General features: G+C 34.5%; 1 protein-coding gene across 1 annotated transcript; it reads left to right on the forward strand.

Annotated features, from left to right (window-relative positions):
• The first annotated feature begins 264 nt into the window (after positions 1–264).
• Positions 265–24,085, forward strand: LOC138698053 (acid phosphatase type 7-like). Its single transcript, XM_069823737.1, has 9 exons — positions 265–551; positions 3,102–3,296; positions 5,200–5,408; positions 8,876–8,973; positions 10,298–10,475; positions 10,876–11,018; positions 11,778–11,949; positions 18,011–18,148; positions 19,924–24,085. Exons 1-9 carry the CDS (start codon positions 458–460, stop codon positions 19,987–19,989), a joined length of 1,293 nt encoding a protein of 430 aa, XP_069679838.1. The 5' UTR covers positions 265–457; the 3' UTR covers positions 19,990–24,085.
• The last annotated feature ends 261 nt before the right edge of the window (positions 24,086–24,346 follow it).

A 24,346-nucleotide genomic window follows, 5' to 3' on the forward strand; every position in this document is an offset into this window, starting at 1 on the left:
GTAACAACACCTTGAACAAATAGTGACATTCTGAAATCAATTGGTACGGATCTTTCAGTTTAAATATCAAAATCCACAAGACTGGGCAGAAATGGCAGAGCACAAGATCATTATAAGGCAATAAAATACAATAAAGTTACTCTATCTATAGGCTGAATCATTACATTGCAAAATACAAGACAAATATGTTTGCCTTACCATACAAGAGCTTGTTTGACTGGTGCCGTCATCTAGTATCAATAACTTGAACTCTACATACCGATCTCGGTGGTTCGAAATGCCAGACAAGATATATTTTATAAAAGTGTAAATATTGTTTATGTATCATTTTCCTTATCTCATTAGTTTGGAAACTCACTTCCCAGAGTAATATAAATACGATGCTTGCGTTATTTGTTAAGCAGTAGTAGTACCAGTACTCTTCAAAGTTGTAAAGGCTGTGTATTTTATACTAGTCATGTATAAAGTAATAGTTTTGTGGTTATGTTTTACACAACTGAGTTTTTGTATGGAATCATACCAGCCTGAACAAATTCACCTGTCATTTGGAGGTAAATAACTTAATTGTAATATATCCTGTCCTGTTCTTTTTATTACTAAGATAAAGAGGCTATTGCACTTAAATTATCCCTGGCAATTTCAATTAGCTATGCAGTAAAAGGAACAAAGTTGGACATGAAAGAAAAGAAGTGAAGAGAAATTTAGTTTAAAAGTAACTCTATAAGCTTACTTAAGAATACTGCGTAAGTACTTATGTACAAAGACTGTGCAAATTAAAAATAATTGAAAAATGTTTTTTTATGGTAAAATAATCCATACTTATAGCCTACTGTATTATGATATATTATTGTATTCTTAATTTTTTGTAGCTGTATAGACGTGTTCATGATGCGAACCGCTAAGATACTTTAAAGCAAAGTCGGTGATAAGATCAGGAAGCATTAGTGATAGTGATTCTGACATAAGCTTAATTAGGATATAGATTGTTCATGACACATTTAATAGAATAGATGAGACTTACTAGAAAATGTAACAGATGTATTTCTCATCCACCTGTTATATTTGGTGTAGCCTAGATATACAGAGCGATCTAATGTAAACTGTCCTACTATAATCTCTACTTAACAAAATCTGTTGTCAGTGGCGAGTAGTCGTACGCCAGCATACGGACAGGTCTGTGCACACTTTCCTACGAAGACTGGTCCTACTCCACCCCTTACTGCTTAGCTTCCTTGGGACAGGCACTCAGCACTACCATCATTAAACTGACGGAACATTATTACTGGGACCAGTCTGCATAGGAACTCAATTTTTGTTCGCTTCTGTTATTTCAGTGTTGTATGTGAGTCTCCACTGTGTCTTTCTGATATTTTCTTTATCTCAAAGATTGAAAAACAGTTTAAGAGCAAAAAAGTAAATACAAAGACAATCAAAATACAATGTGGGGAAACGCCATAAATAGGTGGGAGATAGCAGTTACCCCACATTCCCAGAAGTTAAGTATTGGAATGACAATTCTGTATAATAATATAGGCCTAATTGTTGTATTTTTACATTAGACAAATTTTCAATTTGCTTATGTCACTTTGTCCATGTGCCAGCCCTCTACTGAGGGAAGTTTTGTAAATAAATAATATTCTGTTTCTCGTTTTATGAACATTAATTTTCTGCAAATTATCCGTTGTTAAAGAATGTCTCATGTCTGTAAAAATCATCTCTCAGTATCAAATGATGTTATAAGGGCTTAGGCTAGATATTCAAATTCTTTGAACATTTTATGGTATCACACCCTTCAGGCATCTTAATGTTTTTACCCTATAAGACTGAATGCAGTTAAAACTAGTTTTTTCCTTAAATATTGTTCTGTTTTCGTTCTGACTTCTGATCCTATGTCCCCAGGTGCTCAAAATGGGAAACTATGACTTTTTCAAAGTTAAATTCTTGGTCTCCAGTTCCCTTGTGTATTGTGGCTGTGGTGAGAACTGTAATTCTATGATAATCAACTCAATGTCAGCCAGAAGTTCATTTCTTCTTCTCACTTCCTTTTCTTGCTTAATGGAAGTAGCATCACTACTGTTAGCAGCATCCAATACCTGAAAATCAACATAACAGTAATTAGCTAGATGAATTAAGAAAGAGCTATATAGCCATCCCACAAATTTTAGATTTTCTCCAGGAATGATACATTTTTGAGGTGTTTTGCATATAACAATGATGCTTAAATCTATGATCACCAGCGAGTAACAATGGTCTCTAGAAGGAGACCATAGCATAGACTTATCATTTAATTGGAAGTTTTCTTCCAGTTGAAAGTAAGAGCCCTCAGTTCTTACAAATATATTTTATTTTACACGTTGACCAATTGTTTATTAGGTCTACCTAGTATCAAGCGTAAAAGTAGAACATCGACTGAACTACTCCAGAAAGTATTGCATGATAACAACTGTTACCCTAGATCATATATACCCAGATAGCTCGGCCTTATAGGCTTTGAAGTTAACAACTTTTGTCAGGTTTACTATGCTGCCATCTAGTTGTTACATAAGGAGTCACGTCATAATTCCCATTTGAATTGCATTAGCAACTGTACTACCATCTCGTGTTCATTTATGGCGGACGGGTGGCGATTCTGGCGGTTGTTCTCTTCAAAGTGCTGCTGATTTTAACATAGGGATGAGCTATCTGTTACATATATGATCTAGACTGTTACATTCATAGTTTCAAATAAAACTTTCAAAATGATTCAGGAGCAAATGACTTGTAACATAGTGAATAATAGCTTTTTATATGTTACAAGTCATTTGCTAAATACAGTTTTGTAATTACTTAGTGAATAATAGCTTTTTATAAGTAATTACAAAATTGTATTTAGATTTAAGTCAATAACATTTATTTCTAACAAGTGCAGCAAAGTGCATGGATATGTCTAGTTTTTAATACTATGATTGCATTCTGCATGCTTATTTTGTGCAATATTTTTTGCATAGTTTCCTATGTCTAGAGATTAGTAGCCTATAAAATATGAACTCTTCTGTCAGGTAATGCCTTCATGCATTCCCATACTCTAATTAGAATTATGTTTATGTCGTTACTTTTTACAGACACTGTAAACGATATAGTTGTCACATGGAATACAGTAAATGATACACAAGAATCTATTGTTGAGTATGGTATTGATGGACTTCTTTTGACGGCCAGAGGGTCTTCAACAGTGTTTGTCAGTGGGGGAACAGAAAATAGAACGCAGTATATCCACAGGGTAAAGTTACCCAACTTGACACCAGGAAGTAAATATTGTAAGTTAAAATTTATTTAATAATCCTTCGGCTCTTTTAATATAAGGGGGTTGTTCTGAAAATAATGCTTCCTATTTATTTTCATGGAAACTGCAACAGATACATAGAGCATAATAACACAGTTAAATAGAGCATGGTTTCAGCTACATACAGCTATTTTTTCACCACTATTCGTTATGCATTTTTGCCAGCGATGAACAAGAGCCTACATGCTGCATGAACCAGCAGAGGCAAGCCACTTTGTTATAGCAGCGATGATAGCATGCTTGTCTGGAAAATGTGCTGCCCACATAGGCTCAAAGAGATGAAAGTCTGAAGACACGAAGTCCGGACTATATGGTAGATGTGATAGGACAGTCCAGCCAAATTTTGCAACATGCGAAGTGGTCGCGAAACTGGTGTGGGGCCTGGCCTTATCGCGTTGCAAGCGAAAGGTTTTCTTCTCTGGCCTGACTCTGGAAATTCAGGCTTTCCACTTAGCCAGAATTGACAGTTTCTCCAGTCTCCAGGGCATCCAAAAGAATTACATCCCGCCTATCCCAGAAGAAGTCATTTTTGCCACTGTTGAAACGCACTACTCACAGCCTTACTGTGCTCACATCCACTGTATCTTCTCCGTATGCCTTCAGCAAAAGTCGATGGATGTCACTGGGTGCAATTTGTTCGGCAGTGAGGAATTCAGTAACACATCTCTGTTTCTTACGCACCTCTATGTCAGATGGAATTTTGGTAGATTGCCCTGCTGCCACTATTTGTCGTACAACAACCAAACTAACAGGACATTAGCGTGAAGGTTCAACCTTTACTACAACGCCATTAACATCTGACTCAGATGATACAGATCAACACAAAAAAATAGGAGGCATTACTTTCGGAACGACCTTCGTAATACAGTATAACCTTGACAACTAATTAATATAGTTTGTAAATATAATCTAGTTCCTGACAGTTTTATTTATGACTTTATTTATTTAACAGCAGAGGTGTTCATTCGTCTGTATGTTTTGTTCATTCATTTTTTTCCTTAATTTATCCACGAGATAATTTTCTTTATGTTAGACAGGCAAACAGACAACTTGATACTTAGTATGATAGTGAAGGTATCCTCTTCTACAATTTACATTATCCACTTTATTTGATTACTTTTTAATGATGCTGTATCAACTGCGTAACTATTTTATATTAATGGAATTGATGATTGTAAAATAGCATTCTTTTAGTTGAGTCAAAGAATTTGCCATTGAATGACATTCGCCTTAACAGTAAGGGGAAAACTCGGAAAAAAAAAACAACCAGAAAATCAGCCCAAGCGTGATTCGAACCCGCACACGATTTCAGCTTTGGAGCTTGAGTCCTGTTTACAACCATGTCAATGGCCCACCAAATTCATATTCACTTTGCTGGAAGGATGTTAAGCTCATATGCACTGAACATCAATACCTCAACCTATGTTGTGACAACATTTAAATACACTACTGTAAACACTACATACATAATTGATAACTAAAATTTAGTTGGAAAATAATTATTCTGAGATTTCAATATTTTCTCTTAATTTAATTAGGCTAATTGTTGAAATGTTATATGTAAACTATATATATGGTACTTTTAGCTAGGCACGAGAAAGCCTGTTCATTTTAAGAGTTAGTATTACTAGTGTTTTTATCTCCAACACAGAAATGTGAATAAAAATTCTAAAATTTTACCCATTTTCTCTTCAATTAATACACTTCTCATTTGAAATTCTTTTTAAGATACTTAATTGATATGTTCTTGAACATTAAGGTTTCTTCCTCTTATTAATTACGACTAAAGTACTTAGCTCTTAAGAATACAATCTAGAAAGAAATATATACTTTGTCTTAAATTATATTGTGTGCTTTAACATATTATGTTGTCACAGCTTATCATTGTGGCAGTAGCAAAGGTTGGTCAAGTGAGTTTTGGTTTACAACACCTCCCAATGATCCTGACTGGGTGCCACAGTTGGCTGTATATGGTGATCTTGGCAATGAAAATGGAAGATCAATTCCACAGTTACAAGATGAAGTACAACGTGGCTTTTATGATGCCATACTGCATATTGGTGACTTTGCATATGACATGGACTGGGTATGATGAAATATTTTGACATTTTTCATCCCTCTGGATAGAAACTTAAAAAAAAAAAAAAAAAAACATAACATATCCTGCAAGTAATCTTGTAATGGCACGCACGCTCACCCACACATGCACGCCACACACATACACACACAGAGTAACAATTCTTTAACATTGGTGGCATGTGAAGAGTGATCCTATTATATAAAGTTTGGTGCTATGCACTTGTGTTCCCATGAGGAAATGTAATATGCTACTAATAATTTGAAGAGAGGATTGTCACTGTAAATCAAGTTTTACTTTTTACCAGGAACCTTAGAGATACTATTTAAATTGTCAACCTCTCAAGAAGCAAATCACTGTAACCTATGAGGCCATGAAATACTCCAGACATTTTCGAAAAAATTCAGATAATCTACAGGGTTATTATACATTATGAATTTATGTTGAAACACAACAATTTGAAAGTCTTTGGTTTAAAAAAATTCTGTTGCAGTGATCATCTTTTGCCCACATACTAGTGGCATCCTTACATTTCGTCAGGACAGTGGTGTATGGCATCCTGCACCATAACTGCATGGTCTAAGGAGTTACTTCGATGGAATAAGTGACTGGTTCGAGTCCTCATTTGTCCGTGGTGCGACAGCACATGAAGGACCAAAGACGACCAGTTGACTGCTGCATCACGTCCACATGCCCCAACAGAGACAATCGATCTTCCAATCAGTATGGGGGTAAATTTGAGTCCCCTTGGGAGAACAAATTTATTAAATTTCGACTAATGTATGAGACCAGTGCCATCCCAGCATTATGAGGAATTCAGAGAGTTACAGTGAGAACCAATATCTAATTTATTTTGTCACTTATACCAGCTGGGGGACTCATCATGCTGGCCACATGTTACCCTTATACTAGTTGGATGACTGTTCACCTGTACTGGCCATGTGGATGTGAGGCCAGCAATGAGCCTTGGTCCTCTATGCACTGTTATTTATTTAGTGATGTCTATCATAATTTCTGTAGCAACTTTCTCCAAGCACCCCATCAACCTTCACGTACTGCCAAGATTGAGGGACATTATGCCAAAATGACACATAGACATAATATATCGCTTAGTGAAGATGTTTCTATTGTTGTTCTACATCCATCTTATCATTTTATCGTTTTAAACACTGGTTCTTATATACCCTGAATATATCAAATTTAGTTGCACAGGAATATGGCAGATTTATATTCAGAACTATAGCCGTGCAATGAGATATCCTAATTATTTTTTTCTCTTTTTCAATCCATCATAATACACATCATCTTCAATGTCTGCATTCAAAATCAAATACTGTACGTACTTCTTTATCATCATACCATCTTACCAAAGAAGAAGAATTAATATTTTTTGCGAGCATTACCATCATTCAAATAAATAATTTCTTTGGTTGATATTATGGAATTTACTTTTAAAAAAGCACAGTTTTACTCTAGATATCTGTTTAATGTAGTATAGTGTAGAGCACTGGACTTATAATCCTATAGACCTGGGCTCGATCCCTAGTGTACCCCGATTTATAACTTGTGTTGGGCAAACCTGTGGTCCAGGTAACACTGGGGTTTTCTTCGGGATCTCCGGTTCCCCTGTGACATCCCAATAAATCTCCACCATCATCTCATCGCAGGTGTAGTGTAGACTAGCCTCCTATGGTGCACCCTGGGCAACGACTCTGTCACTAAATTGGTCTACACAACTGATTTTATATGAGTAAATGACGTAAGTCAAATACCCGCCATTAGTAAAAAAAAACACCTCAGCCATATTATTAAAGTAATGTAGTCATCAGCATGAATTTTTGGTTTATGATAGGGGAGAATCCGTGGATTCTAGTAGGATAAGCAGAAAAACGTGCTTCAAGGCCGTTTATCCATAAATTTCTTCCACCTTTGAGTTATTAAGATTTTAACGTAAGTTTTCAATCTAGAAAGTTAATGAATGCATTTGTATTCATTTTGAACGATCACAAGATTCCACTAATCGTATTCCCTGTTTCCTTTCTTCTTCTGTCTAAAACTTTCGCTTCACACATACAACTGCCATTATTATTCCTGAACTGCCACCACCACAACTACCAATATTATGCTTTAGACATTTTGAGTGTGAACATTGTCATAGTGTGCAATTGTGTGGAATGTGAGAGATTTTAAATCCACATTATACATTATTACAAATATGGCACTAAAAAGTAAAATTAGTCAGTGACCTAATTCTATCCTTTTCCATAAGGATTGTTATGACAAAAGATTTAATATACATGGAGAAGTATGACTTAATTCTTTTGTCCATCATTTAACAAAACTCACTTTCATAACGCAGTTTATAAAATAATCTAGTGACACGTTTTAACTTAATGTCTTCTAGCTCTTACTGATTTACGAGTATCTTTAATGACATTTTTACTCTGGTAAGTTACAAGATATTCAAGAATTTATTTTAAATGTTCAGTCTAACTTATCTTAACTTAATGATTTAATTTAATTTAATGACAATATATACAAGTGGAAGGGGACCGATGCATCAAAATTGAATTGATTATTCTACATGTTAAATATAACAACTTTTATTATACTTTTCCTTCAATGAAGCACCATCAAGTAGGAAAAAAATAGTCTAGTGTCTTGAGTCTTTTTTTTTTTTTTTTTTTTTTTTTTTGCAAATTAAACTGTTTAGCCATGAATTTAAATTGAATAATTACGAAATCGTTAAAATAAATCTTGCAATGTAGCACACTGTCGAGTGCATGAGATGGAGTACAGCAGAGGGGGAGGTAAAGGCAAGAGATGAGTGGTCGCTCTTGCTAGAGTTATTGCAATAGTCGTGATGTTGCCAAATGTTTCATAGAAACATACCAATTTTTTCTAAAATGATGAATGTTAGAAGAAAAACTTGTTCAGATTTTCAAACCTCTCCTCATGATCTATTACCAGTTTTATATTGGTGCAGAGGTTACCTTCCACCCTGTATAGTAATACATTTACCACTTTGGAGTTGTGGTCAGCGTGTCTGACTGTGATCGAATCCTGGTTGGGACAAGTTGCCTGGGTGAGTTTTTTTCGGGGTTTTCCCTCAACTCATTAAGAGCAAATGCTGGGTAATTTTTGGTACCAGATTCTGGGTTCATTTTGCCGTTATCATCTTCATTTTCATTCATCCTGCCTACTTGTATGTTCATGTCATCCTATCATATGGGGCTCACAGAATCCGACCTAATAGGTGTCTCAACCTCAGAACAGGATTCTTCATCATAATTTTCAAAAAGAATAGGCAGAGGCGCAAATGGTTTTACGTCAGAATGCACGTCGTTAGAAAAAAAAATACAGTAATAATCGTTAGTTCATAGTAAAATACCTGCACACAAGCATTTAATATTTATATGCATTAGTATAGAATCTATACACGTCATCCCAATTACATTCAGATCGTTTCTTTACAGGAAAATGGACGTGTTGGAGATGATTTCATGAACAAAATTCAGCCAATAGCAGCTTATGTACCATACATGACAAGCCCTGGAAACCATGAGGAAGCTTAGTAAGTCATAGGCCTTTTTTTTCCATCTCCCACTCAGAAAATAGCTTTATATTAATTTCTGTATTATTAGACCTATTTGAAATATATCATAATCATTACTTAAATGACAAAACTAATATCTCAGTTTTAGTAAATGATTTTTAAATGGCTGACTTACAGCCACTCATAAGAATATGTTCTATGACAAAACACTTTTATTGTACTGGTTTTCATCCTAAATAAATTTCAGTTACTGGAATAAAAAATACTACTCCTTCATGTTTTTTCAAAGTCTTGTAATTGGAGTTAGATACGTATGATTAAACCTGCAGAATTTAAATCTCTAGCTTATGTCTGTTACCATCATAAAATAGCATAACCCGCAAACAGTACAGGGCAAGTCAAAAAGAATTAAACAACTTTACATATTTATTATGAATAAACTATTAAATATAGGAAAATGTATACGGCATCAATAAACAGCATAACTCTCAAAGTTTTACTTACATCACAAAGAGTCACAAACATTCAATGTGGGAACTGCGTGTCGTGCGACATATGTTCAGGCACTAATCAAGCTCTTGTCGTACATGAGATAGCATGTCCATGTCTGTGGTTTCGATAGCAGTGGCAACACACTGTTGCAACTCTGATGCAGCATGTACACACCGTCCTTTATGTACCCCACAGTAAAGCATCATAGGAGTTAAGGTCAGGTGACCTGGGTGGCCAATTGTCACATGCCAAGTCATTGGCAGTAGCCTGGCCAATCCAGTAGTGAGGCAGATGTTAATTCAGGTAACGCCAGACTGCATTGTGATAATGGGGTGGTGCCCCATCTTATTGGAACAGGTAGTCGTTGGATCCTCATCTAGCTGTGGAATTAGCCACTGTTGCAGTATGCCAAAATAGGTCATCCAAGTTACAGTGCTCTCATCGAAGAAGAATGGGCTATAGACTTTCATTTGTGATAAGGCACAAAAAATATTGATCTTTGATCTTGGGTGAATTCCGGACATGCTCAATGACAGCATAAGAGTTCTCTGTTTCCCATACTCGCACGTTATGACGATTGACCTTCCCATTAACATGGAATGTTGCTTTGTCAGAGAAAACTAGGTGGCCTACGAAATCTTCATCCTCCATGTTTGCTTGCATCTCCACACATAATTGGTGATGCACTATCTTATACTAAGTACGAATAAAACTTGATGCTTTGTACATTCTCTTATCTTTAATAGTTTATTCATAATAAATACGTAAAGTTGTTTCATTCTTTTAGACTTGCCCTGCACATTATATTAACTTGGGTATCAATTTATAAATGATATCATTTATATTCCAGCAACTTCAGTGATTATCGAAATCGTTTCACAATGCCAGGTAATACAGAAGGTCTTTGGTACAGCTTTAACTTGGGCCAAGTTCATTTTATAGCTGTTTCAACAGAGGTTTACTATTTTCTGGATTATGGTCTCAAACTGCTAACAAATCAATATGACTGGCTTGAACAAGATCTCAAGGTACAACATTTGAAAATTTTCATTCTGTGGTTATTTATATATACTACTATACTATACGTACTATAAAAGAACTACCTGTCATATTTCCTTAACAATAAAATTTTTTTCTCATAGATTTTGAAATATTTCAGTTCACTGTACAATTTTACTCCTCTTATCAAGACTTGCTTTACAAATAACTGGTGTATATATATATATATATATATATATATATATATATATATATATATATATTGCACTTGATTTCAGGAAAGTTTTGTTCATTTTCCTAAAATAAGTTTTTTCCTTTTAACATAAAAAATATTAAGACAATTTACTGGCTAAATGTCATATTATAATATTTAAAGCACTTCAAAAGTAGGGGATATGTTTGATATATAATTATATATCATGATTGCAGGAAGCTACAAGCCCAGAGAACCGCACTGTACGCCCCTGGGTTATAATAGTGGGGCACAGACCAATGTATTGCTCTAATTTAAACTCTGATGATTGTACAAATCATGAGACTTGGACTCGAGTTGGAGTACCTTTCTTGCATTGGTCAGTAATAACATAATTTGTATGGAAGAAAGTATATTTTGATACTGTATCTGATAAAAATGGTTATTTTATAGTTAAATTTATTGAATGCAACGAAAGTACATAGAACAGTTTAGCAGAAAAATTGTGAATGAAGACGTGCAAAATGGGAATATAAATGATGTAAATTTCCATAGGCATCAAGATATTAGTTCTTACCGTTCACTTTTGTGAACAGTACTTATATTAAAAAAACTTGTACAGTTTGTAAGACATGATTTTTAAATACAGTATTTTTAGAAAAATTAATAGATCTTAGACACATTTCTGTAAATTTTTACTTATGAATTATTGCGAAATATGTTGTTGTTGTTGTTAAGTCAACTGTCCGAAGACAGGTCTGAACCTCACAAGTGATACCAACATGGCACCATTTATGAGGCAACTAGACCAGGAGATAATGGGGTAGGGTGGCCGGTTCCTATCCCCCTCCATTGCATACATGGCTGATTAGCTACATATTACACTAATCAGACTTGTGATGTGCGCCTATACAAACAATTTTTCTTTCTCTGACACATATCGTCAAGTGAGATATACTGCCTGATAATAGTGCTAAATATGGTGCAGTGAAAAAGTCTGCATTTTACATTGCACTATTTACTTCATCTTTTGAAGATAGTAACTTCACTTTTTATTCTTTATACAGATACATTACGTTAGTTTTCGTAGCTATACTGTTACTACCATATGCATGCATTCTATTAAATTTACTTACAGGTTTGGCATGGAGAACCTTCTTTATAAGTATGGTGTGGATCTCGCCATATGGGCTCATGAGCATTCCTATGAACGTTTGTGGCCCTTGTATGATTATGAAGTCCGGAATGGAAGCAATGAAGAGCCATATCGTAATCCCCGTGCACCTGTACATATTACAACAGGATCAGCGGTAATCTTAATTTCTTCCATAATAAGTTTCACCACTGTCACTATTTCAGTCTTCGGTTATATACATACATGGGTCATTCAATAATAATTAGTGGCAACATGTGAATTAACAACAAAGAAAAGATTTCTGGAACAGTTACATTGTAGCAGTACTCAGACGTAATCTCCTTCAACATGAAGAACCCGCCTCCACACCTCAGGGAGACGACGGATGCCACAACATCTTGTTGTACTAATCTCTGAACAGACTACTCTACTGCTGCTATAATTGTCTGTCTGGTTCTAAAGCAAACTCCTCTAAGTGGTAATTTCATTTTCGCGAAAAGGTCAGAATCACATGGGATCATATCTGGGAAGTATGGAGGATACTCTAGAATTTCCCAGTTTCATCTGCAAAGTAAATTAACCACCACAGGGGCAGCTATGTGAGAGCGAGCACCATCATGTAGCACAGTAGGAGGAGAATTCAGGAGATTTGGACGTTTATGACGCACAGCTGGTCGTAAATGGTATTCCAGAAAGTAATTGTAATATGCACCATTCACATGATTTCCCGTAGGAACTGAATGAGTGACAAGGACACCATCAAAATCATAAGCAACAATGAACATGACTTTAAGTGGATCCTGTTCTTGCCGATACTTTTTTGGCCGTGGGGAATCATTGTGCCACCACTCATTTGATTGTCTCTTCAATTTGGTTGGTAGCATCGAACCCAGGTTTCATTTAAAGTTATAATACTTCGAAGGAAACGCTCACCTTGACGTCCATAGCATTCTAAGTGCAATCTTGCTGTTTCCATTCTCTGCCACATGTTTTCCTCCTTAAGATTGTGTGGAACCCACCAAGCACAGATTTTCCTCATCTTTAACTTCTTCTTAAGTATGTGAAGATTCATACCAGGTGCAGTTCCAACTTCTCTTGCTAGTTCAATACAAGTCCAACAATAGTGTTCTTCCAGCAGAACTCTTACAGCGTTCACATGCACATAATCACTTGCCGATTGCGGTCTGCCAGCTTCACGTTTTTGATGAACATCTTCCCTCCCATTGCGAAATGCATGTGCCCACCTAGCCACGGTACGATATGGTGAAGTCTCTCTACCAGAAGCTTCCAGTAATGCTGTACAGCATTGTTGAGCTTTTTGCCTCGTGCAATCTGTATTATATTGAAGCATCTTTGTTCGAATTGCTAAACATTTTAAAGCATTACAGGTAACAATCTACAAATTAAACTCTTTACAAATATCTTATAAATGAGATTGTTGTCTTCATACTCACAGATAATACACATCAGATACTCTTCTTTCTCATTGTTATCAGCTTGCATCATTTACCGCTGATAGCACCACATACAAACATTGTTGCCACTAATTATTGAATGAGTCATGTATATAAAACAATATGTATAAAAATAAAAATATATAAGGGAATTGTGGTACATTAAGAATGATACTCCTTGGATCTTTCCATATTGAAGTAATATAGAATGAGACAAAATCTGGAATAATGATTGAATTTAAATTGCAACTCTTATATTTCATTGCTTGAGATTCAATTTTGTCTCTTCTGCTAATATATTACTATGATATACCGAAGTACATAGGAGTTTCATGCAGTAATTCTGCGTTTCCATATGTAAAGAATTGGTAGAACAGAGAAAAATTCTCTCCGGCACCAGGACTTAAATCCGAGTTTCCAGCTTTATGTGCTGATGCTTTTATTCCCTAAGCCACACTGGATTCAAGCTCCAATGCCAGATTGAATTCCTCCTATTTTAAGTTTTACCTACTATGTTGCTCTTTGTTGGCCTACCCTCGTGTACCATGTCACAGTATGTATGACAGTAGAATCAATGTCCAACCACAAGTACAGAAGTGCACTCATTATGAATGATTAAGTGGCTGGGGTCCGACGGAACATGGCACCATCTTGAATCACGAAAGTGATTACTATGCTTTATCATATTACTATGATGTATTGAAGTACATATGGAGTTTCAGTGCAGTAATTCTGCGTTTCCATATAGTGAAGAATCAGTAGAAAGTAGAAAAATTCTCTCCGGCACCAGCACTCGAACCCAGGTTTCCAGCTTTACGTGCTGACACTTTTATCCAGTGAACCACGCTACTAATGTTTAGTAAGATGTTCAAGTCATATTTACATCCAAACAAATGAAGGGCTGAGAATGATATAGTCCTAAGCCCCACACACAAAATTTTATAGGAGAGCATATTGAAGGTTTAGAACCCAATGATATTAGGTGCAGCATCATAATTTCTTTGGCATTTACTTGCGTCATTTGTTGAGTATCGATAATTTTTATATTATTTTACTGGTAGTTTCCTCATGTGCATGTGTCTAATACTCAATATTTTACAATGAAGTCATTCTCCTTCTTGCTTCCAAATATTTTGTTAAAAGTGTGGCTTTGGACTACCTCATTCTCATTCCTTCAAATATCAGATCATATTTTTTAACTTGAAAATTATATCTAGCAAAGGTGATATGCAACACCTTTCACTTGTATGGAAGCTTGAGCACCATTATGGCGTGTTTAGCAGCGTACATTTTGTGTTACATATGTGAAACATGAAGCGTAATACACTGCAGATTCAGACAACAAAAAGTAATTCAAGTGTTTTCTAAAGATGCACAGTACATTGTGTGCCAGCATAATGCACTTGGCGCAGTAGACCAACTCGAGCTAGAGGAGTCTAGTACGCCATGCGCTGCATAATAGAGAAATCATATGTGACTTTGTTATTTCATACATCTTGTTCAACAGTGGCGCCCCCTTTATTTCGATTCTCAGCTACAGAAGATGAAGAGCTGATTGAGATGGTTGCTGGACATCCTGTTTTATGGAATTTGATGGATACACAGTTCAAGAATACCTTAAAGAAAGACTTAGTTTGGAAGAAGATTGGAAACATGGCGAATAAATGAAGTAATTTATTTTATGAATGAAGTATAATTTTAATTCTTATCAACATGGTGACTTTTTTATGTAATTGTAACTGGAAGAAGAATGGGGAACTTGCGATCTTTTGTGTGAATATACAGGGTTGGGCAGATAAAACCGGCCCCATCTCATGTCATATGATTTGGAAAATAAATTATGTAGGATATTGATTTCTTTCTTTTTTCTTGAAAATGTAATTATGTTGGCTATACTGTATCTTCCGCGTGTTTTGTGTCATTGTTGTTGCGCCATTGTTGCTTATAACCTCTTCTGGTTGCTGTTTAAAAGTCAGACGTTCTAAACACATGTAAAGAGTTGTTCTTTAAATAAGCATGACTTATTCAATACCAGAGCGAATATTCATTGTGGAGGCGTACGTACAGACCAGCTCTATTAAGGAAACACAACAATTATTCAGAGACAAATATCCGCTTTGCTCAGTACCAGCGAAAAGCAGCATTCAAGATTTGGTGCGAAAAGCATGACTTATTCAATAACAGAGCGAATATTCATTGTGGAGGCGTATGTACAGACCAGCTCTATTAAGGAAACACAACAATTATTCAGAGACAAATATCCACTTCGCTCAGTACCAGCGAAAAGCAGCATTCAAGATTTGGTGCGAAAAGCATGACTTATTCAATACCAGAGCGAATATTCATTGTGGAGGCGTACGTACAGACCAGCTCTATTAAGGAAACATAACAATTATTCAGAGACAAATATCCGCTTCGCTCAGTACCAGCGAAAAGCAGCATTCAAGATTTGGTGCGAAAAGCATGACTTATTCAATAACAGAGCGAATATTCATTGTGGAGGCGTATGTACAGACCAGCTCTATTAAGGAAACACAACAATTATTCAGAGACAAATATCCACTTCGCTCAGTACCAGCGAAAAGCAGCATTCAAGATTTGGTGCGAAAAGCATGACTTATTCAATACCAGAGCGAATATTCATTGTGGAGGCGTACGTACAGACCAGCTCTATTAAGGAAACATAACAATTATTCAGAGACAAATATCCGCTTCGCTCAGTACCAGCGAAAAGCAGCATTCAAGATTTGGTGCGAAAAGCATGACTTATTCAATACCAGAGCGAATATTCATTGTGGAGGCGTATGTACAGACCAGCTCTATTAAGGAAACACAACAATTATTCAGAGACAAATATCCGCTTCGCTCAGTACCAGCGAAAAGCAGCATTCAAGATTTGGTGCGAAAATGGCGTACGACTGGATCCATAAAAAATGTAACAAGGAACAGAACTCCTTCTGTCCGGATTCCTCAGAAGTGCACAGAAGTGTCTAGATGCAGATGGAGGGCACTTCCAATATTTATTATGAAGGTAAATGCATTTTATTTTCATTCCATTTGAAGTTTGTTCCAAATCATTAGTACCTATCAATGTCATAACACGGGCCGGTTTTATCTGCCCAAACCTGTATTTTTTTAAGTCAGAACTGAGGCGAAAATGAAAATTTTTAATTTTGTATCTAAAATAGAAGTCGGCATTTGCAGATATGTACGTGTAGGAAATGCTTCCACATTTAATTCCGAGAACTCCAGACCAAGCTCAAATGCATCCTACAACTGCTACTGCAGCACTGGTGAGCAATCAGCAGTAGTCACAGTACTCTCCCAGCACAAGACATCTACTTGTGAACAACAATACAATCTTTACAAACTCGAATGTAGAATGTTCTGAAGATGTGAGTGGACATTTTTTGGGGATTTAACACTTAAATGTGTTATGCACAAGCTTAATAAATAAACTAGTTTGACGTTGAATCAATCATATATATATATATATATATATATATATATATATATATATATATATCAGCAGCGAAGCGTGATACAATTTTTGGGTAAGCTGGGCTGAAAGCATGGTTTGGTAATAGTGATGTAGGCCATGCTTTACGTCACTAAAAGGTAAACAAAATGCGGAAATGCTCCTGTTTTTAATTAACTAAATTCTAAATTGATCTTGTCCCTTCTTCGAAATGTTTGGCAAAGCACTCAGCTTACTATTCGCCACTATGATATCATATACTGTAATCCTTCCTAATGTACACCTCAGAGTTAGAGCAAATTTTTCAGCTTGTGAGATAAACCTTTTCACTCTATTCCATGGATTTGTACACAAATCATCTTGAATGAGGTTCACAAGGAAACAAAACTGTTCTTGGGTGAATCTGAAATATGCTTTAAGTTTCACTTCATTGTCTAGTAGACGTTTTTCAATCAGTATTCTGAAAACTCTCTCCTGTTCTCAGCAAGAAAAGACTTCACTAATAGACTTCCTAATGCAATGATGATCAACCAGATAATCGATTTCTTCTACATCCTCAAAGTCATGTAGAACCAATAAAGAATACAATTTTTTCCCGGTTTGATACACAATTCATTTTGAAGTTCATTTCATCCCCTTCATACAGTCACAATTGGAGAGAGTCTACGACATCAGCTGCATTTTTCAAAGTTTCTAGAACAAAGTATGCAGCACATTAAGTAATGCATTTCACATTGTTTTACGTTATACGAGACATAAAAAGTGCTCCACTAGGAAAACCTCACTTTAAAATTTGATATGGCTGAATATAAACAAATAATCGCACACACTAATACAAAAATATCATCATAATATAGACAACATATATTGTATACAAAAAAAAAAGCATATTTTAACTTCAATTTTGGTTTATAACAGTTGACATATTACAATTTTCAAAAGGGATGCAACAAAAAGAAAAATAGAACTGGTTATAATAGCTGGTATTTGTAGAAAAATAACATTGAATAATAAAGCAAGGAAACTAATTTTTGTTTGTTGACAGAACATTTTGAACCTTTTGAATGAATTTTTCTCAACATGTCAATTTATATTATACGTGGAAAGAAGAAATCCCACAATTGCAATCAGTTGTAGATTATACAGTAACAAAACTAAGTGCATAATTAAAACTATCATTGCCATCATCATCATGTAGCTTTCATGGCATTAGACTACTTGTTGACCCGTTCCAACTTCACTTTTTCAAAAGTTGTTTAATTAAAACTATAGGACCTTAAATTATAATTTATTTTTATAATCAGGGTTGCAGTGAGTTACACGATTGGTTTAGTCCGACGCAACCTCCATGGTCAGCATATCGTTCTCTTGAATACGGCTTCATGCGATTGCGTATTCACAATTCAACCCACGTGTATATGGAACAAGTTGCAGTTGAAAAAGTAAGTAAAGGATCAAAAGCATCAGTATTCATATATGTAATTATAAATGTATGTTCCCTTGAAGAAAGTCAGTAAAGGTTTGGGTGATGGACTTTAGAATAACATATATCATCATCATCATCATCATCATCATCATCATCATCGGCGGAGTTATGGGAGAGCACTGCCCCCCCCCCCCCCAAACTTGTCTGAATTTGTTTTTCTACTAACATTAGAAAATATTGAATTCAAAAGATCTTTTTTGCTTTTGATTAAGTTTCTGTTCTTAAATTGATGAAATGGGGTGCTATGCATAGATATTTCGCTAGCTCGCGATACGAGCATGCTAAACTGGCCCCGGCTATCGAGTGATTACAGGATTCATTTCATATCATTTCGCTAACACTGGTTTATGAATACGAAAAACGTTAGTTCGCTGATCATCCACCAGAAGCCCGCGCTAAGAATATCTATGAATATTGCCCAATGTCTTCAGATCATGTGTCTGGACTATAATATTTATTTCAAATTTCTGAATGTATAAGAATTTCTATTCCTCATTTGTGGAATGGAAGCACTGTAATGTTTCTTTTGTAACAACCTGTGCAAGTCTGCAGGTGTTCAGGCTGCCACTTGGAGAAATATGAATAACATATTGCACAACAATGCAGAAAAAAGAAAAGTGATCCCGGTATAATGTGTAAACTTAAAGACGAGCTTAAATAAAATAATTAAAGTTTGCATTTCATAATTATGATATCTTCAGTAAGGTAAACTTTATATAAAAAAGTTTCTGTTAGCACTGTTACGTAGTTTTATTGATATATGGATGTTTTTCTGTACGAGAGAGAAAAAGAGGGAGATTGTTTTAAGTTGTGCCCTATTATAATTTGTAGTAAACCTACAGTTCAAGCCTTATACAACTCGGTCCGGAACATCGTGGATGTGGATGTAACACTATAAGAAACATGCCCTCGAAAATACCTTTATTAAATAATCATATTCTCATATACTGTATCACAGTCATGCTATAACCGGGGGAAGGAGATAAATGATGTCCCCCATAACCTCGTTATATGGGGATTCTATGGCTTTGCTTTGCCCCCCCTCTCTCCGCCTATGATCATCGTCGTCGTCGTCATCATCATCATCATCATCATCACCATCTGCCTTCCACTTATTAGGCGAAGTGGCAATTACTCCAGCACTTAAAAAGGTCTATTTAGCATATCAAGTATAATTTATATGTATTCAAAAACAATTTTTAATATCAGTTATGATTTTTTTATTGTTAAGCAATGTTTGTAAGTGTAACGCAACAGAAATTTATTTATAGTTAAAAATAAAAAAGAAAAGAAAATTTTAGAATAATCATTCACCGTTTATTTTTATTTTATAAATATAAGAATGAATAAAATGTTATACAGCAACGAGAATTATATGGAAATTGGTAAAATATTATGCGAATAATGTAAATTAAACAACTAAATTATAGACTGATAAGAAATTCATGTTATAGACCATTCAGTATCTCGTGAAACCTACCTACGCGTGAGAAGGAAAAAATGGACTGAGAACCTTCCCTTCCTCGCTACACTTCGACTTGCAAGCTAGCTAGCTCACTTCCACTACTAGGGTTCTTACTATGAGCTATAGCACACGAATGCATTGTTTCACGAGATAACGAATGACCTGTGACATTAAAATTGTACATACAATACTTTTATTTTAGTTATCTATTTTTCATTTTATTTTATTGTTGTTTGTAAACTAATCATTCATATTTATATTGACAGACAGATCAAATCATTGACCATATATGGCTCATAAGGGAAAAGCATGAACCATATGGAGATGAATGAAAATAATCGAAGTGCCAACTTTTATGCATATCAACTTAGAAGAAAGAAGGATTCATTTAAACAAGATGACATATCAATTAATAATCTAATCACTTTTGAATTAGCTCTTTGTCATCGATTTTGAAGTGATATTAAGTATTACAACACTGATTCCATTAACTAAACTCAAAATGGTTTTCTTTTGGATGCCCAACATAGTTAATCCGAGGTTTATCATGAAAACATATTAAGAAGTCATTAGTAGTTCAATGTACTGAAGTCAATATGGAAAAAACATGAAAACAATTCATTTTATCTAAATAATTTTTTATTCGATTGGTGCAAGAATATATAATAGAGAATTGTGTACTTACTATTTAGTGTATTATAAGAACTTTTTTTATTCGTAATTAAGATATAAATTTTGATGATGAAAAAATTAAAATTATGTTATTTACAAGAAGCTTGTGTACGTATATCCTGAGTTTAGAGTGTTAGGAAGCAATGAAAGAAATGAGATTTAAAGTTTATTTTATAAGACTTTATGTTGGGAATTCATAAACTACACATTTAAGTGAATAATAGCTGGTTATGTAATGCAGAAGTAGTTTTCTTTTTATATGGGCTTCATTAATAGAGTCATCTATGTTATCAATATTAAATCTACCTTACTGTGCCATTTTGTGCCAAAAATATGACAAACAATATAATATAATATAATAGAGTTTTGAAAAAGAATCCTGCAATATTAATACATATAACATTACTTTTACACTTCTCTAAATGTATGTATGTATATTATGCGAGTATGCAGTATTAACAAGTTGAAATATTTAATGTTTATGCAGCTAACAAGGTTTTTTACTCATGGTTAGTGATATCTACGTATGTTGTAAATATAAAACAGTATCTTATTTTTTAGATGATCGCTGCAAAGAGACTGGGATACCTGTTAGTCCTAACTTATTGCTTCAGAAATACAAACATTCAATAATACTTTGTTTCATATAATCTTGGTTATTTGAGTAAATCAACTCTGTCAAGTCAAATAAGTGAATAGGAAGCTTAAATACTAATATTGAAACGAATCAGTTATACAAAGAATGCATTAAGGATTGATGTTAACTTGAATTTCTGAGATGTATAACATACAGTACACATATTAATTACAATATATTCCAGACAGTGTATCTAGATATTATGATTGTTATTTTATGTTTTATGATATTATGATGGTTGTTAATTCGGTTTATGACATTTATGTATAAATAAGGAAAATGGATTTCTCTGTACTAAACATTCCAACTTGTATAACTGTACTTTTTAACTAACTTTATGACGTTTTATTAACGAGGAAAATTTATTCCTCTTGTTTTTGACAGTTCGTAACTCAGTCTATGTACTAGACATTCCTTCTTGTGTATGGCAATTCAGTTCAATTTATGACACAATTTTAAACGAAGCAAATATGTTTCTCTGTACCAACGATATTATATTAAAGTGTATTAATAACTGTAGATGTATTACTTCAAGGCCCTGTCCGGTTAAATTTCATATTCTTATAATTGAAGAGATTATTCTCTCTCAAAAAATACAAAGAATTCGTTCATTAGCAATCCTCTCATGAACTTTCGCTTCACAGTGATAATGATATCAGTAGAGCAGTTAGATTGCACCATTGCAGTATTGCTCGCTTATTTCCTTTAGCAGGCTGTGTTTGTATACACTGTTGCAATAATTATGACGATTTGTAGTGTGTTTGGTTGTACTAATTGTTCTGAACATTATCAGAAGGTAATATTATAAGTTTTCATAAATCTCCGAATAGAGAAAAATTTCCAGAATGGTATAATGAATGGCTGAAAAGGATTAATCACAAAGACTAATTCCAAGCAAAATATGCACATGTATGCTCTCTTCTTTTCACTGAAGACGACTGAGAACAATTTTGACTCTTAAAATTCAGTTTACTTCAAACTAAAGAACGTAACATTAAAGAATATAATTCCTTCTCTGCATTTAAGAGGACAGAAACAGCTATTACATTGTCATGAGAACGGAAGAAAGAAGACGGTGCTTATCTAAAAAAAAAAAACAAAAAAAAAAAAAAAACATTGTACATGTAGCAATACTGGAATCGGAGGCAAGCACCAGTTTTCAATGTTGTGAAGTGAGTTACAAAAATGTCGCAGTAGGCAGTCAGCCAGATGAATATCAGGAAGAAGAATATCAAACAACAAAGAAACATAACTTCATACTAATTCGTCAGAAATCTGTGTACAGTGTGAAATGGGATATGGAATATAGCGACATTTTTAAATTGAAAGTGAGAACTATATAGAAACAGTGACAATCCAGGATAAATTATGCACACTGACAGACAGTGACAGTGACAGTCGTGGATTGAAGAAATAAGAAGTGATGGGTTTGTAGAAAGTGAAGGAGTGAAAAATAAAATGTTCTTTGTAATGTGCAAATGTCTCGTGTCCCTTTTTTTGTTTTTCATATGTTGTATGGAATGTGGTAAACTGGTTATAACTCTGAAACTTTCATGTTTACATGTTAGAAATGTGTGATGTTCACAGGAAAATTTGAGTAGACAGTCTTCAATGTGTATGAGATTAACTACATTCATATAAGTTGTATATGATACGGTTTTTACTTTTCAGACGTTTTTGTGAAACAATACATTTATGAACTGTGGAACATGATAGTACATATTATATATTAGTAAAAATATATATCAGCTCTGGAATTAGAAGAGTGTGGGGACAAAAAAGGGATGAACAGTTGTAAATTATGGAAAAGTAAAACAAAATTTGAATATCTGATGATGGCCAACATGACGGCCTTGGCAATACTTACGTAACATATATGGTAATAGATGTAATAACGGACAACATTTTAGATATTGTTGTGTACAGACGAACTGGAAAAACCGACATATAAAACACTGATTACTCGTCTCTTATCTAAAGGTCTCTGCCCTAACCTGTATTTAGTGTATCTATATTTAGGACAACATTTTGAAAAGAATCGTGAAAAGTTACAAACTCTACACTGCCTTTAATATTATTTATGCTAACACTTTCGCAGCAGCAAAAAATTCTTCTCTTTTGGCATTATCTGCATTCATTGCTATTACACCACTCAGTATTGTTATTTCTGTTCTGAAGTGAACTGACTCCTGGCACTTCTGCACTAGATTCCTTCTGGGGTTCGAATTGGTACAGTTTAATTCCGGATTTTTCCTGAGAAATACACATTCAAATGAAGACTAATAAACACGGCTATTTAATGCTGCTTAATTTTTTTTTCTTTTTACACGCATCAGCATCAGTTGGAGCTGCTTTACATCATCGCCTGCAAGAACACAATGGCAAATAAACAATGTTCCCGACATCGTAGTGCGGGTTTTTCGTTCTTCTCTCAGTGTCAACTTTCCTAATAATGAATAAAATAAATAGGTGTTTTTTTTAACCAGACAGGGCCTTTCAAAAGAGTTGTCTTCTTTGACTGACACATACAAATATTTTTAAACGAATATTACAATTTGAGTCCATATATTTGGTACTCAAATAAATGAAAAGTGAAATTACTGTAAAATGTATCCTGGAACGTGTTCAGTCATATACAGAAAAATAGAAGAAAATGTGTAAATATAATTCTTAGATGTGACTAGTATAGGGTTTCACATTCTGTGAAAAACATTACTTTTAACGAATGAGTATAACAATTTTTATTAAAGCACTGCTTGATATTGCAGGATTTATTGACTTGTTGAAAATAAAAATATTTATGTAATTCATGAAATTCAGTGAAATGATTCGTGATGCTAATATGAATTTGTAAACTAGTCCTTTAAGACTCAATTATTGTAGAAATCCATGTCATGTACTTTATTAGTTTGTCAGTGAATACGTAATTTTCTGTTGTGTATTTGTGTATCTGAGCATTTACAATAACTTCATTGCTCAATTGTTTTTACATCTATTCAAGATGAATATGCCATGGCATTTAGGTTTTATATTTGTTATACATGATGACATTTTTATATGTAACATGGTTATTGCTGGACTTTATGGATGTATGACCAATAAATTATTAATCTATTAATTATCTTGACTTAAAAATAATTTCATTCCATACTGTTCATATTCATGTATTGAAATATTAGCAGTATAGAGGGTGTTTCCGAGGTGGTGTTACAAACTTCCAGGGATGTATGGCGAAGGGCACATGTATCAATTTGAGATAAGGAACCATGGTCCGGAAATGACTGAGTCGAAAGTTATAAGCAAAAATAGTTGTGTGGAAATGGAATTGTAATTTGGCCCTCCTTCCTTTAACCTTTGGAACAGTCGTGGAAAGATGGTAT

This window comes from Periplaneta americana, chromosome 4, assembly GCF_040183065.1.
Source record: "Periplaneta americana isolate PAMFEO1 chromosome 4, P.americana_PAMFEO1_priV1, whole genome shotgun sequence".
Lineage (NCBI taxonomy): Eukaryota > Metazoa > Arthropoda > Insecta > Blattodea > Blattidae > Periplaneta > Periplaneta americana.